Here is a 15,952-nt window from a genome sequence, read left to right as displayed (position 1 = left end):
ATCTGTGTCCTCCTGACAGCCCTGAGATCACAGAAAGTGGACACCCCTGTCCAAAACAACCACAGTGGAGAAAATGGGTTTTCACACTTAGGCTACTTCAAGAACTATCCCAAAGATACACCTTCTCAGTGCTGACACTGACTTTCTCCACCTAGTGGGCCCCTCTGTGGATATACTTCAGGAAAAATAACCACACAGGAAAAAAATTCCCACAGATCAAATTGAGGGCAGAGGGTCATGGAGTAACTCTCATATATGTGCCCCACACATTCATTCAGGGGGAGTTTGCATTAGTACATCATCCTGTAGACATGTACAGAGGCCTGAGCAGCTTGGGGGACAATTCAAATTTGCTTGCTGTTTTAAGGCAGAGCCTGCCTATGAGCAGGTGGCGCAAAGGTTACTATTAGTTCTTTCAGTTTGCCAATGTGCTTTCTTATCAATTCAAGAAAAATGTGCATGAATATGAACTGGAAAGTCTTAGTGTGTTTGAGCCAGCATCTCTCTGAGAAGCTATGCAGTCTCTCTTCCAGATCTGTCATTGTGTACATCCACTCCACATAGGCTGTAATGTTGGTCTTGACCATGCACTGCCAGAAATGCCCAATGTGAGGTATTTCAAAACACAGGCTTAGAAACACCTGGCTTGTGCGTCCTACATGTTCAGAAAAAAAATAGGTGGGGCAGCCTTTCCTAGAGTCCCTCTGCATTTCTGTAAACAAACAAATAAATGAGGCTATGTTGAATAGTCATGCTTCTTGGCATTAAAATGTAAGAAAGAGAAAATAATTACAATACTACTTCCAGAGAATAACTGAAAAGATGCCTGGGTTTCCCTTTCAAGCCCAGTTCTTGCTTCCTCTCCTGTTAGGAGCAGCACCATCAGACATTTGTGTACCTACTATGTTTTGCTTCTGCACAGACCTCGTAATAGTTTGTTAGTTCAGGAAATTTCTTTACACAGAGAGGATTTGCTTTTTTGCACATAATTTTACATTTGGACTATAAGCTCCATGTCAGTTCCTGGTGGACTTGGGCATAAAGGATGGGACCCCTGTCATGTACTTCAGACACAGGTACATATCCCATTCCCACAGAAACTGAGACAATGTGCCCAAAGGCAGGGATGGTTATCTGGGAAGAAGGCAAAGCAGGCATTGTCATGAAACAATAAAGGGGGAAACCCCAGTTATCTGATTCCAGATAAAATAATAAAGGGTGCCTTGATATAAAAGCAATAGATAATTTATTTGAACATACACGGGTACTTGTTTTTTAAATCTTTCTTCTGAATGTGTCTGAAAACTTCTTTCTTTGAAACATGAGTTCCAAGGCATAAATTAGGAGCTGGCTGTATGTTTAATCTTAGTTCTGAGGTCAGAAGCTATTCTGTTTAAATGTCTCTGTTTATATTGAACTGTAGGAAAGAAGCTAAGGTGAGTGGGAGTCACATAAACAATGTATTTTGGGTTTGAATGAGGATTTGTATAAACTCACATTTCTCTAACCCTCTTTAACTTTATGTATTAAGGATTTAAGAAGAGCTAGTGACTTAGAAGAGCTATAGTTTAGATTTTTCTTGAGGCAGAAAAATCAACATAGTATCCACAGTCATAATTATTAAGATGAGTGATCATAAAATGCACTGTAAATGTAATAGTTAAAGGAAGGAATGGAAAAGATAGAGTCATTATTTGCTGCTCTGGACATTCAAGTCCTTACTTCTGTTCCTGAGGAGGCATCACTATGAACTGGGAGCCTTTATCAATGGCTTTTCCCCACCAGACCATAGGTTGGGCCAAACAGCTTCCTTTTTGTCTCCTGTAAACATACAGTCATCACACTCACCTAAGACATTTGTCATAGCCCTTATTTCTTATTGTGGCATTGTTTAGAAAAACAAGTTACTAAATGAACTCATTGTGGTTTAATTCTAATACTTATGGAGGAACTTCAAGTATATAAATTTACAAACCAGACCATGCTTCCTAATCAGACCTAAGGAGATATGGTCAATCTTCTATAACTTCAGGTTCTTATAGAACAATGGGAAAGGGATATAAAGTTTTAGAGTAATATGCTTGAGAAACTATCCCTCAGACTCAAATAACTTACTCAAAGTACTTGATGAGAGGCATATATAAGAGATCTCAACTGATATATGAACAAGTTAAGACTAAGACCCAGCTCCCTACCCAGTTCTGCTAGGTGGCTTAGAAATGTAAGACTTCCCTTTTTCTACTTGCTACTATATTCTCCCCAGCAATCTGCCATGCAAATCATGTGCCAATCATGTCATGTCATCTGCTTTATTTCATTGGAAATACATTGAGTTTGTCTTAACTACCCAAAACATTCCAGATGTATTGCAAATTTACTAATACAGATATATATATGGAACTTGCATGTAATATTAGCTATGTAAGTGACATTTATCACCAATATGTTCCACACTACTCTGCTTGATGCAGCTGTTCACATACTTGACACCCAGTCCCCACTGGACCAGCTTGTTGTACAGACATCATCTATCCCATCAGATAAAGACAACCCCAAAGAGTTCAGAAAATGCATTCAGACTGTGGCACAGAATGGTAACTGTCTCTTACCTTGCATCGTTGCTCTTGTTGGCTCTGAGAACAGAGGGATGAGTAAGAGGTAGATGAGGTAGACAAAGGAGAGTCCATTGTACCGGAATGCACATGCTATGGATGAGAAGTCAGAAAAGAGGAAAAAATACATTAATTAGGTAGGCTAACAACATACATGCAACTGTGTGGTGATACCATTAAGTGTCACTGGATCAAGGTAAGTAGATATGTCAATGAGGAAGTAAAAATTGAGCATTTATTCTGTGTTCATTACTATGTTGAGGGTAATGAAAAATGGAGAATTAAAATTCATGGTCTCTGCTCTTAAAATCTAACCAAGATGGAAATACCAATATATTTGAATGAAGGCAGGTCATAAATAAGTCATAAATTAAGTAGGAAAATTAAAACTGCTACAGAAATATAGAGGGCAATGAGATTAGTGAGGGTTTGAGTATTCAGGTAAGGTTTTCAGTGGAAGAGATGTCACTGAACATAAAGAAAAGGGAAGAATATTTATTGGTAAGTAAATAAGTAGGTATTGAGGAGATAAGATGGCAGCCAAGTAGGCAGAAGCTGAGTCCACTTGCTCTTGCCCCGAACTCAGATGCTTGACTGATCTTCTGAAAAATAAACTGATCATTCAACAGAATCTTAGCTGATATGAAGTTTGGAAGCCAAGGAGTACAGAAGATGCTTCACAATGGGAGGTAAGAAGTACCCCAGGAGGGGCACCTGCAGGCACAGAGACCCTGGTCAAGATCACAGCTCTGCAACTTCTTCCCTTCCCAGTATAGAGAACCCCCAGACCTGGGCTGGAAGTGACTTGGATACACAAACTTTGGGAGATCCAGGCTATACACACACATAGCAAGCAGCACACCCATAACCGCAGTGGCAAATGCCAACCAGGAGAGTGGCAGAGAGAGAGAGGAATTCTATCTACACCTGGGTTGGGTGGAGACAGACCATGGCCAGCCATGATTATGAGAGCCTTTTGGCTTTTTGGAGAGGTGGTGTATGAAGAAAACCAGACAGTGACTCAGTGCTATAGTGGGAATTCCCAGAGAAACTTTTTAAAAGGGGAGCTGAGGCATGCTGAACAGAGACCCTGTGTGCAGCTGCCCTGCCAGCAAAGGGACAGGACTGAGGGTGTGGTATACTCTCACTGAGTGCAGCTGGGCAGAGAAATCAGAAATGTGCACAGCAAAGGGATTTCTTGGTCCCAGCCTGATGTACCCAGCAGCCCAGAGGCTGAACAGAGTGGAGACTTTGGGACTATGTCTGCTGTGAGAGCAATGGGCTGGGAACTGGATGGGCAGGAGTGGAGCACCTGAGATTATTTACAGCCAGACAAAGCCACTTTCCCAGGGGGAGATTGAACTCTGGGAAAGGAAGGATGCACTCAGGCTCCACCTCCTGCTGGACTTCAAGCAAGAGACCCTGCAGAGTCCATATTCACAAGAGAAAGACAGAAAGAGAAACACCTAATGGGCCCGTTTTGAACTTCTCTCAGGGAGACAAAATACACTGTTTCCTAGGCCCTGTTCCACTGAGGCCAGCAAGCAAGGAGATCAGAAATCGGTGCAGCAAGAGGGGATCAGGGCCCTGCCCAGCCTCAGCTAGTAAAGAGAGATGCCACCAGCACCAAACAGGAAAGAGCTGACACTCTTACACAGATTGGCCTCTCCCTTGAAACAGACAGCTAGTTCATCAGAAACTATGCATTACTGGAAATAAGCTGGGACAGACCAAGATGGGTGGTGCAGGGGCAAGGGGAACATACCCACAACTTTCCCAGAAGACTGAACAGTGTCTCCCAGAGTAGACTCTGGGGCCCTACCCCTCTGATCACAATAGATGCCCCATCTAGAGGGAGGTGAATGTGATACAGGTGGAGCTGCCAGAACTTGGAAGACCCATCCAGGGACCTTCATTTGATTTAAAAAAAAATACAAACCCAGAGGCAGATCCAGAAGAGAAGACAGAAGGCAAACACTCTGCTGAGATGAATCCCACTTAGTTGCTCTTCAGAATTTATTTTTTCTTTTGCATAGCCTCTTAACACTTCTTCTTTTGCATCAATTGTATTCCAACTAATTCACTATTCTTTGTCTTCTATTTCTTATTCTTTTTATTTATATTTTTACATTATTTTTTATTTTATTTTTATTTCAAATCTCACATTGTACTTTCCCTTGTCTTACTTAATCCATTTTGTCTTTTTCCTGCCCATCCTTATTTTCATTGTGAATCTTATTTTTCCCTATGGTACTCCTTGTTTCTATTCCTTACTCTCACTATTTCTCCTTTTATCCTCTCAAATTCATTTTCCTTTCCTTTAGTCTGCTCTCATTCTTTTTCCCCTTCTTATAATATTTTTACTTTCTTTCCATATTTATAATTGTGGCTTATTTGGCATGGATATTATAGTTATTGCTGTTCTTCTTCAACTGTATTCCTATTTGCTCACTATTTTTTTTAATTAAAACCTCATAGTTACTCTCCCTTTGTCTTCCATTTTGCCTTCCTCCTACCCATGCTTATTTGAGTTGGAATTTTATTTTTTCCTCTTTTTATCCTGGATTCTATTCCTTATTCTCATTATTTCTACTCCCTCTATCCTCTCAAAATCATTTTTTATTTGAAAAATCATTTTCCTTTGCTGTAGACATCTCATATTCTCTTCTCTTTTTTGTATAATATTCTTATTCTCTTCCCATCTTTATTAATCTTGGTTCAGCTGTCACTGATATTGACCCTGCTGTGATTTTTCTATAATTTTGTTCCCTTTGGTATAATACTTTTTCAATTTTATTTTAAGCCTCATGTTATACTTTTGCCTTTTCTTACTCCATATTGCCATTGTCCCTTCCTGTTTTACTTGCAGTTTAAATTTTATTTTCTCCCTTTCTTTGCCTTGTTTCTATTCCCTATTCTTACTATTTCTCCTCCTTATTTCTGCTCAGAATCATTTTTCTCCCTTTTATTGATCTCATATTCCTTTTTTCCTACCATAATATTTTTAATCTCTCTCTAACTTTATTCATCTTTGCTCAATCACTGTTGATACTGTCGATGTGGAAGGGGGGTATTTTTGTTGGCATGGGTTTTGTTTTCTGGGTAGTACTGCTTTGCTAATCAGCACCTGTACAACTGCATAGAAGACTTGGGTGGGGGTGTGTGTGATTCCCAGTCAGCCAGCCAGAGGGGAGAACCCAACAACAAATGAGCCATCAATAATCAAAGCCCAATTACAACAAGAGAGCCCACATAAACTGAATAAAGGCCAACCCTAGAGCATACAGACCACTGAGTCCCATAGACTTCTACCACAGAAGTCTACCTCACAAAGATAGGCATGCAAAGCAAAGCAACCTGAAATGCAGGAAAAAAAAGTCACTTAAAATGGGGAGACAAAAAAAATAATCCCCAATTGAAAGGAAAGGAGGATTCCCCATAAAAAGAGCTAAATGAAATTAAGGCAAGAAATCCATCAGACATAGAATTCAAAATAATGGTTATAAGGATGCTCAAGGGACTCAGTGACTACTACAAGGAACTTAGTGGGAACTACAGGAGCATGAAAAAGGACATAGAAACTATCAATAAGATCCAAGAAGAAATGAAGAATACAATATCTGAAATGAAAACTACATTAGAAATAATTAATAGCAGGCTCGGTGAAGGAGAGGACCAAATCAGCAAGCTGGAAGACAAGGTAGAAAGAAATACCCAGTGAGAGCAACAAAATGCAAAAAGACTCAAAGAGAATGAGAATAGTTTAAGGGAGCTTCAGTATAATGTGAAATATAACAACACTCACATTATATGAATATCAGAAGGAATAGAAAACCTGTTTGAAAAAATAATGGCAGAAAACTTCCCTAACTTGGTAAAGGAAAAAAAAAATTATGTAAATTCAGGAAGCACAGAGGGTCCTAATCAAGATGAACTCAAAGAGGCCAACAACAAGACACATCAATATTAAAATGACAAATTTTAAAGACAAAGAGAGACTCTTAAAGGCAGAAAGGGAGAAACAGCTAGTAACATACAAAAGGACTCCAATGAGGCTATCAATTGATTCCTCAACAGAAACACTACAAGCCAGAATGGATTGGTATGAAATATTACACATAATGAAAAGCAAGGACCTACAACCAAGACTACCCTATCCAGCAAGGCTCTCATTTGAAATGGAAGGAGAACTTCGGGACAAGATGGAGGAGTAGGTAGATACACTTTGCCTCCTCGCATAACCCAAAGAAAAACAACAACAAATTTAAAAACAACCACAAATGCCAGAAAATCAAACTGTATGGAAGTCTGACAACCAAGGAGTTAAAGGAGAAACATTCATCCAGACTGGTAGGAGGGGTAGAGACAGGCAGCTGGGGTGGAGAGGACTCATGGCAAGGTGGCAGCTTGTGGAGTGAGTTGTCCCATGTTTGCATGCAGATAAACCAGGAGGAACAACTGGGGAGCGAGACCGACCTTGCAACCCAGGGTTCCAGTGCAGTGAAATAAAGCTTCAAAACCTCTGACTGAAAAAAAACTGTCGGGGTTGCGGCCACAGGAGGAACTCCCAGACTCACAGGAGAGTTCATGGGTGAGTTCCACAAGGTCCTAGAATGTACACAAAACTACCCATCCAGGAATCAGCACCAGAAAGGCCCAAATGTTTGTTGGTAGTGGAGGAAGTGACTGAAAGCTGGCTGAGAGCTGAGCAAATGCCATTGTTCCCTCTTGGACCCCTCCTCCACATACAGTGCCACAACAAAGCTACTGGGTTGCCCTACCATGGTAAATACTTAAGGCTCCGCTCCTTATGTAACAGGCATGCCAAGTCAAAAAAATATGGCCCAAATGAAAGAACAGATCAAAGCTCCAGAAAAAATACAAGTGATGAAGAGATAACCAACTTATAAGATGCAGAGTTCAAAACACTGGTAATCAGGATGCTCACAGAAATAGTTGAGTATGGGGACAAAACAGAGGAAAAAGTGAATGCTATGACAAGCGAAATAAAGGAAAATGTATAGGGAACCAACAGTGATGGGAAGGAAACTGGCATTCAGATCAACAGTTTGGACCAGAAGGAAGAAATAAACAGTCAACTAGAACAGAATGAAGAAATAAGAATTCAAAAAAAATGAGGAGAGGCTCAGGAACCTCTGGGACAACTTTAAATGTTGCAGCATCCAAATCATAGAGGTGCCAGAAGGAGAAGAAGAAGAGCAAGAAATTGAAAACTTATTGGAAAAAACAATGAAGGAGAACTTTGCCAATCTGGCAAAGGAAATACAGTTCCAGGAAGTCCAGGAAGCTCAGAGAGTCCCAAAGATGTTGAACCCAAGGAAACAGACAACAAGGCACATCATAAATACATTATCCAAAATGAAAGATAAGGAGAGAATCTTAAAAGCAACAAGAGAAAAGGAGACAGTTTCCTCACAAAGGAGTTTCCATAAAAGTATCAGCTTATGTCTCAAAAGAAACCTTCCAGGCAAGAAGGGGCTGGAAAGAAATATTCAAAGTCATGAAAGGCAAGGACCTACATACAAGATTATTCTATCCAGCAAAGCTATCATTTGGAATGGAAGGGCAGATAAAGTGCTTCCCAGATAAGGTCAAGTTAAAGGACTTCATCTTCACCAAGCCCTTGTTATATGAAATGTTAAAGGGACTTATCTAAGAAAAAGAAGAAGATAAAAAATACAAACAATAAAATGACAACAAACTCATAACAATCAACAACCAAACCTAAAAAAAAACAAGCTAAAAAACTAGCAGAATAACAACTAACAACTAAACAAGCTAGAACAGGAGCAGATTCACAGAAACGGAGATCACATGGAGAGTTAAAAGCAGAGAGGGGGAGTGGGGAGAATAGGGGAAAAGTTACAAGGAATAAAAACCATAGAATGGTAGGCACAAAATAGACAGAGGGAGGTTAAGAATAGTATGGGAATGGAGAAGCCAGAGAACTTATATGTACAACTCATAGACATGAACTAAGCTGGTGGAATGCTGGTGGGAGAGGCAGTACAGGGTGGAGAGAAATAAAAGGAAGAAAAAAATGGGACAACTGTAATAGCATAATCAATAACAGATATTAAAAAATAAATAAATAAAATGGAAGGCAAATAAAGAGCTTCCCAGATAAAAGAAGTGTAAAGAGTATATCTCCACCAATTCTGCACTGCAAGAGATGTTAAAGGGACTCCCATAAAAAGGAGAAGATGGGTAGAGATGAGAGAGAGAGGGAGAGAGGAAGACAGGAATGATAAAAATAGCAACAAATAAGTACCTAAAAAATAACCTTAACCATAAATGGATTAAATATTCCAATCAAAAGACAAAGGGTAGCTGAATAGATAAGAAAACTTGACCCATGTGTATGCTATCTGTAAGAGACCCAACTCAGGAAAAAAGGTCTAGACAGTTTAAAAGAGAAGGAATGGAAAATATTTTCCAAGCAAACACACAAAAAGAAAGATGGGGTAGCAATACTTGTATCAGACAAAATAGACTTCAAAGCAAAAGCCAGAGTCAGTGGCTCAAGCCAAGGCCCTAAAGCAGAAACAGAGCTGGCCTGTCCAACCTGCCCAAGACAGCCTGTGGGTGGCCCAGTATGCAGGGAAGTCCTGGATTGGACCAGATCATGCAGGCCTTGCAAGGGATTAGGGGATGGTGGCTTTCCCTCTCAGATTTCAATCAAGTGATGATTCTTATCCTCAGTTCAAGGTCATGGACCTGCCTACGCTTACAGCTTGAGTTCCTCCAATGTACATTCTGTGCTCTGTGCTGTTGCCCAGCTCAACAGCCAGCATCCTGCATCTGCTTGGCTGCTTCCTGCCTTTAGATGTGGCAGGCACAATTCCCTCCCTCCCACTAGAATATCTTCCTGTCCTTCCTCCATCAGGCGTATTCCCACACAGCTAACATGTTTCCCCTTTAGGGAAGTTGTTCATGTCCATGACCTCCCCTGAAGAGAAGTGCATTTCCCTCCTTGGTGCCTCTTCCAGGGTATCCCTCATTCAGTGTCTCATGTTTATGTCTATGCTTGTCTGTTATGTCCAGTGCCCAGTGCTCCGCGTCTAGGAGGTGCTCACGCTCATGAAAGGATCAATGGTGAATAAATAAATGAAATGAAAAAGATGTGAGGGTATCTAAAAATGAAATTAGACTATTGAAGTGTACAGCATTGTTAGTAGCATAGGCACATCACAACTGACATTGCCCAAAATAACCATTTAAGCAAGGAATGTTTCTTTGTTTATAGTCTTAAGTGTTCTTTAATATTGATTTGTATTGTGCAACAATAACCTAATTCTTTGTATTTCTGGGTAAAGAGAGAAGTAGAACTTGTATAATTGCATTACTTGAAACATTCACAGTGCACTTATTTGCTGTGGCTTTATATCACTAATGACTTACACCAAAGTGCTTGCTATGTGTAAAGCCCTGATCTGTGCACTTCACACATATTAACTAATAGTATTACTGTATTCCCTTTACAAATACTATTTTATTCTGTTCTTACACATGAAAAAGCAGGCACAAGGAGAAAGCAGAGCCAAGGAACTAGCTAAGGTTTGAACCTGGGAGTCTAGTTCCGGTCATCAGGAAGTTTCGAGGCCTCACCACTGCTTCACATCCTTACCTATCTACCTTCTCCCCAGTTAACTGCCAAATGCTAAATGAGCCAATGCCTTCCTCCCACAGGTCAAAAAACACTCTATATGTTTTGCTGTTTTGGTTTTATAGCCCTGTTCTATAAGGTTTTATATTATGCATGGTAGAAATGTGTATACTGAGGCAATGTCTGATGATTAACATTGAAGGAGGGAGAAAGGAGCCTACTCTTGGTTTCTCACATCACAACCTTTAGTCACCATTATTTATAGCAAAGTCCAGAAGCTTAAAAGAAGGCCAAGAATGACCTACAGTGGTAGGCAGCCTCTAAACTGCCCCAAGTAATCATCTCCTGATTGCCATAGTGGTGAGTAATCCCTGCTCTGGAGTGTGCGCTGGAGCTAGTGACTCACTAATAGTAAGCAAAGTATCAGGATATCACTCAGTGGCATCTGTCCTGCTGACCTTCTGCCTCTCCTCTTGCTCACTCTGAGAGAAGACAGCTACCAGGCTGTGAGTTGTCCTGTGGAGAGGCTCATGTGGCAAGAAATAGGTCTCTAGCCAGTACTCAGCTCTCGCCATCCAACAACCATATGAGTTAGCTTGGAAGCGGGTCAGAAGACTGCAGTCCTCAGAAGACTGCACCCTAACCAAGGCCTTGACTGCAGCCTATGAGAGAGCCCAAGCCATTCCTGACTCCCAGAAAGTCTGAGACAGTGTTTGTTGCTTTAAGCTACAAAATGTTTCTCCACTATTTAGTAATATTTCCAGATAGGTCCTGGGTTGAGTTAGTGTGGCTTCCACTCCCTCCTTCACCTTCTTCTGTTGTTATCTTTTAGATAATTTGTATGCAGCAATAGATGATTAATACAAAGTTTAAAAAACTTAAGCCTCCTTTAAATATCCAACTTCATTTATTTTTATCTGAAATTATACCGTTTGATGACAGTGGTCAAATTGTTGAATTCTCTGGTTTATCATAGGTGTGAAGTTACTACCCAGGAATTACCCAAGCATGTGGGGACTTTGAATGCTATATTTAAATGAGTTAACCACTTCTAGGGCAAAATGTGCTTTTGAACTCCTCGATAAGCACATTGGAGCAAGAAAAGCTTTAGAAGGCAAATAGCACTGCTCCTTTATCAAAGTGTGATGCTGCCTTTTGTTAAGGACCCAGAGATACTTCTTGCATATTCATTACTCTTCATAATGCGCTATCAGATTCTGGAGGCACAATACTCCCTGATACCCCACACTTCTCATGGATTGTCAAGCCACCAGGATAATGTCCTCTGCCTCAAGAATTTTACTGTTGACATTGCAATTTTTAAAAATGCAGATCAAGGTGTTCAAAGGGAAAAAAAATTATTTTTTTTACCCGCACATGCAATATAGTTTCCATTATTTCTACCTGGGTTAGCCATCCAAAATTATATGGAAATTTCCCTTAAAGGATGACAATAGCTGACAGTAATTTCCCAAACAAAAGACTGTTCCAGGCCAAGAGAGCTCACAATTCCAAACTGAGACAAGTCATCACTGAAGTACTTTATCAACATCAATGCTGCCATTTGAATTGTAAACAACTGGGCTCATTTAATTAATGGATTTCATTCACTAAAGATAAAAAGGTAGCATGTAGGTTTGGAGAAACTCTCAAGTAGAAAGAATGGTAGATTTGACTTTGACAACTTAAAGTTTGTCAATATAGAAAGGGAAAAAATCTTTTGTAAATATTAAATTGTTAAGATAGCCATATAATACTTTAAAAATACTTGTGTTGCAATACATACCGGTATATAATAACTTCCCTGTTACTACACTACAACCATGGAAAGGTTTATGCACACTTGAATTACCCTTCCATAATAGTTGAAGGTAATAATTTTAGATTATGTTATTAAAGGTAAGTGCTCTCAGAGCAGAATTTTTAGCAAGATGTGACCTCCTACTTCCTTCATACACTTTAGCAAGGCCAAACAACATCTCACTATTAATGGCCTGGGAGACAATGTCTTAAATGTTTAGAACCTCCATTTCAACTGAGTACATTCTAAATTATCTTTATTGCCTCAGGGAGCTTCGTTTATTTTAACAGTTGCCACAGCAGTAGATACACATCATTCAGACTAAGCAACTTCAAAACCAAGTAACAGAATAGTTCTGTCTATTCAGTCATTCTAGAAAATTTTTGTTTATACTTTTAATATTTTTCCTCCTGTACTCTGAACCAATCAATTGCTCTTAAAAGAATGTCCTCTCAAAATTCCAATTATTTTATTTAAAAAAACCCCAACAACAATAAAACAGCTACAAAGTATTTACAGTCAAACAGGAAGAAAATGAAACAATTATAGTTTTTTTTCTAAGGAAGTAAAACTATACAAGAAATAAGAGGCAGGAAAAAGGCTGTTATGTCATCTGATTCACTGTCTATTTGTGAAGTACTCTTCCCCCACCCTCCATATAGACACCTGTGTTTTACCTCCGGTTACATTTATAAATGTCTCAAGTAGTGATGCTTTAGAACAGCCGACAGTCAACAGAAGAATGTTCTTTTCCGTTTTCAGCTGTCTCGGACCTCCACATCCACGGCAGGTCTTGTTCCTAGTGCTTCCTTCAGAAGGTTACAAAAATTATTTCTTCAAGCAAGATATGCTAGAAAGTCTCTCCTACTACTGTTCAGAAACACAAGGTATATGCTTACCTACTTAATCTTAGATAAGCACCTGCATTATGTTCTTCATGCATATCCTAAGAATGATCATATATTTGGGACTCAAAATGCTAATAAAAATATTGTTTAAATAAAATAATAATATGGTTTCATATTTAGAGATAGTCCCTACATTTTAACATTACATTTTTTAGAGAGATGTAAGAAAGCTTACTTTGTTCTAGGAAGTTTGTATGTATAAGACTGAATCCATCAGTCATATATTTCTTACACTTCAAGAAATGACAACATTATATTGCACATTAATTTCATTAGTGAGTTGTTTAAAATAATGTAATTTTAGAGTAAAGCTTCAAGGGGGAAAAAGACTTTTACAGTGTAGTAGATTACAGACTGAGAGTCAAATTGTATTAGCAAAAAAATAATATCCACTGCTCAGTTTACTAAAAATGTTAAGCTAATCTAAGGAAAAAGCAGGTGAAATCATCTTATTTGTAAAGGATAAAAGCCTGAGTGTTCTACTTTTGCCAAACATCCTGGAATACTACCTGAATGGGGCTGGCAAAGTGAGTTTAAAAATTTGTTGCCTTTTGCCCTGGCTGGTGTAGCTCAGTGGACTGAGTGCAGGCTGTGAACCAAAGTGTCGCAGGTTCGATTCCCAGTCAGGGAATGCCTGGGTTGCAGGCCACGGCCCCCAGCAACTGCACATTGATGTTTCTCTCTCTCTCTCTTTGTCCCTCCTTTCCCTCTCTAAAAATAAATAAATGAAATATTTTTAAAAAATTGTTGCCTTTTAAATTATTATGAAAAGGTAAGATTCCATTTTCTATTTTTAATTAATTTAATATATGTATATCAAATTGAATATTACTAACAGTTTAACTGAGATTTTTAAACTCATCTTGATTAATTGCATGGTTTGTATAAAATAAATTTTAAAGAAAGAATACAGTGCTTTTTCCTCCTTTGAAAATATCTTTTAATATGTTATTCTACATTTTACAAGTGTATGAAAGTTGTGTTTAAAACACAAATCCTTATTTTCAAGCTTGATCACACTCATGCTTTATGCTATGAAATCAGCCCTCTGGTCCAAGAGAATAACAACATGGATATTCTCTTGTGATTGCAAATGAGAAAATAAGGCTTCTATGATCAGAGATTATTTGTCAAGCTTTCCAAAAAAAAAAATTAGAAATCAGGTCTATTTCATTATGAGTGTAAAGAATGTTGCTTTTAAATCCACAGTTCCTAAGTTTATCCAAAATAAAACTTGCCCTCTTACCATCGGGATGAATTAGAAATTAGGGGGCATGAGTGAATGCTGAGAAAAGGTCAAACATTAACATTATTTATTTGCCCAGCCATCTTAATAACTCTTTTATTTACTGAAGAGGAGAGTTAGCATTTGTAGACTGGGAGGCTGAGAGTTAAGGTCTCACTAGCTTGCTTAGGTTTGTGTCATGGTGTTTACTGATTTAAAGTCACTCATCATCCTTCATATACACATTTAGTCTCATGTGTGGAAGATACTTTTTAACTTAGGCTTAATTCACGTTGTTATAATTCAACAATTTATAAAACTATGGATCACTATATCTCCCTAGTAGTCTATTATTAGCAGAATATAGATAAGCTTTTAGTATTTTTAATTAATTGCAATTAAACTTAGGGTATAAGCAGAAATTAATCTTTAAGAATTTAAAACTTATTTTTCTCAATAAGTATTATTTTTAAGGTAAGAAGGCTGTTTATTATTCACTTTTACTTTTATACTAACTTTTTAATTCCAATTTTTGATTTTTAATTGTCTTTATTAACTTTATTTTTTTAAGTTAACATCACTTTTCTGTAACTTTTCCAAAGATTAACTTTACCCTCCTATTATACAGAGTGGGGAAAAGTAGGTTTACAATTAATCATATGGAAAATAATACAATAATTAATAAGTGATAATATATGAATAAACTGTGTTTTGTGTACTTACAACTGTAAAACTACTTTTGCCCCACCCTGTATATAAATTCTATGCTACTAGAAATTCATTGTAGTTTGATTTCTTTCATCATCAGTCCTCTGAAGAACCTAAGAGAAGTGCTTAGGACTCTTATAATAAAGCAAACTTTCTTACTGGACTTCTGCTTACTTAGATTTGTTAATGCCAAACTCTGTTTCACAAGTTTACTTTAATAAATCCATTGAGATTTCAAATTTGGGAAGTTACTCTTCCATCTATGTTGGTATCAGTATTTCTAAACTGTTAAGTTGAACCATGGAACTTGATGGCTTCATATACCAAAATGATTAAGTATTAACAAGTTTAGATGAGTACCCTGAAATAACTTGAGGCTTACTACTGGACAGTGTTACATGTGGAGAATAAATGTCATTTTCATTTTCAGAAATAAAAGAAATCAACTGCAATGTTATTTTATCATGTGATGTAAAAGAACCTCATATAAGCTCATTACTAAGTAATTTGAGATGTGTGTGTGTGTGTGTGTGTGCATGTGTATGTGTGTGTAGGCTTTATCCAAGCGGCAGTGGCTTTTTAATAACAGGATTAATTTACTACCCGCCACAGTTTTCTTCTGTCAAGAACTTAGTAAAACAAGATTTTTTGTAGGCTTTTACTGTAGGCTTTAGAATATTCCACATATTCTTGGCACCAGCCTCCTTGGACTTATGTGTGCATTAGCATGAAAAGAAATCAATTCAGCTAACTTTAACAAAGTCATATTTCTTCCATCTTCAGCACATGATGCTGTCTAATGTATCTTGTTTAACAACTAATACAGCTTAAATTGATTTAAAGTCAGTGTTTCTATCTTGATAAATTTGCTTTGACATCCTGCCTTCTTCTTCCTGAGAATGCCATCTTCTCTTACATATACGGAGCCATTATTAATGCTAAGATGTAGACACATGTTTTTATGGCATGAAGTCATCCTTAGATTATGCTGGGGTTTGTGCTTATGATACCACACTAATGAGGAACAGCCTCTGAACACAGTGTGAAATCCTTGCTCCCAGAGCATCTAAA

General features: G+C 38.2%; 1 protein-coding gene across 1 annotated transcript in view; it reads right to left on the bottom strand.

Annotated features, from left to right (window-relative positions):
- Positions 1-15,952, bottom strand: part of PIEZO2 (piezo type mechanosensitive ion channel component 2) — a 503,470-nt gene that overhangs the window by 410,787 nt on the left and 76,731 nt on the right. Inside the window, exon 2 of the mRNA XM_045850410.1 lies at positions 2,610-2,705. Within this exon, the coding sequence (XP_045706366.1) occupies positions 2,610-2,705 (96 nt within the window). The remainder of the gene's footprint in view (positions 1-2,609; positions 2,706-15,952) is intronic.

Source organism: Phyllostomus hastatus, unplaced genomic scaffold, assembly GCF_019186645.2.
Source record: "Phyllostomus hastatus isolate PE091 unplaced genomic scaffold, TTU_PhHast_1.1 phas_contig_80, whole genome shotgun sequence".
NCBI classification, from domain to species: Eukaryota; Metazoa; Chordata; class Mammalia; order Chiroptera; family Phyllostomidae; genus Phyllostomus; species Phyllostomus hastatus.
The sequence above is the reverse complement of the archived record's forward strand: the minus strand, read 5'-3'. Positions and strand labels throughout refer to the sequence as shown.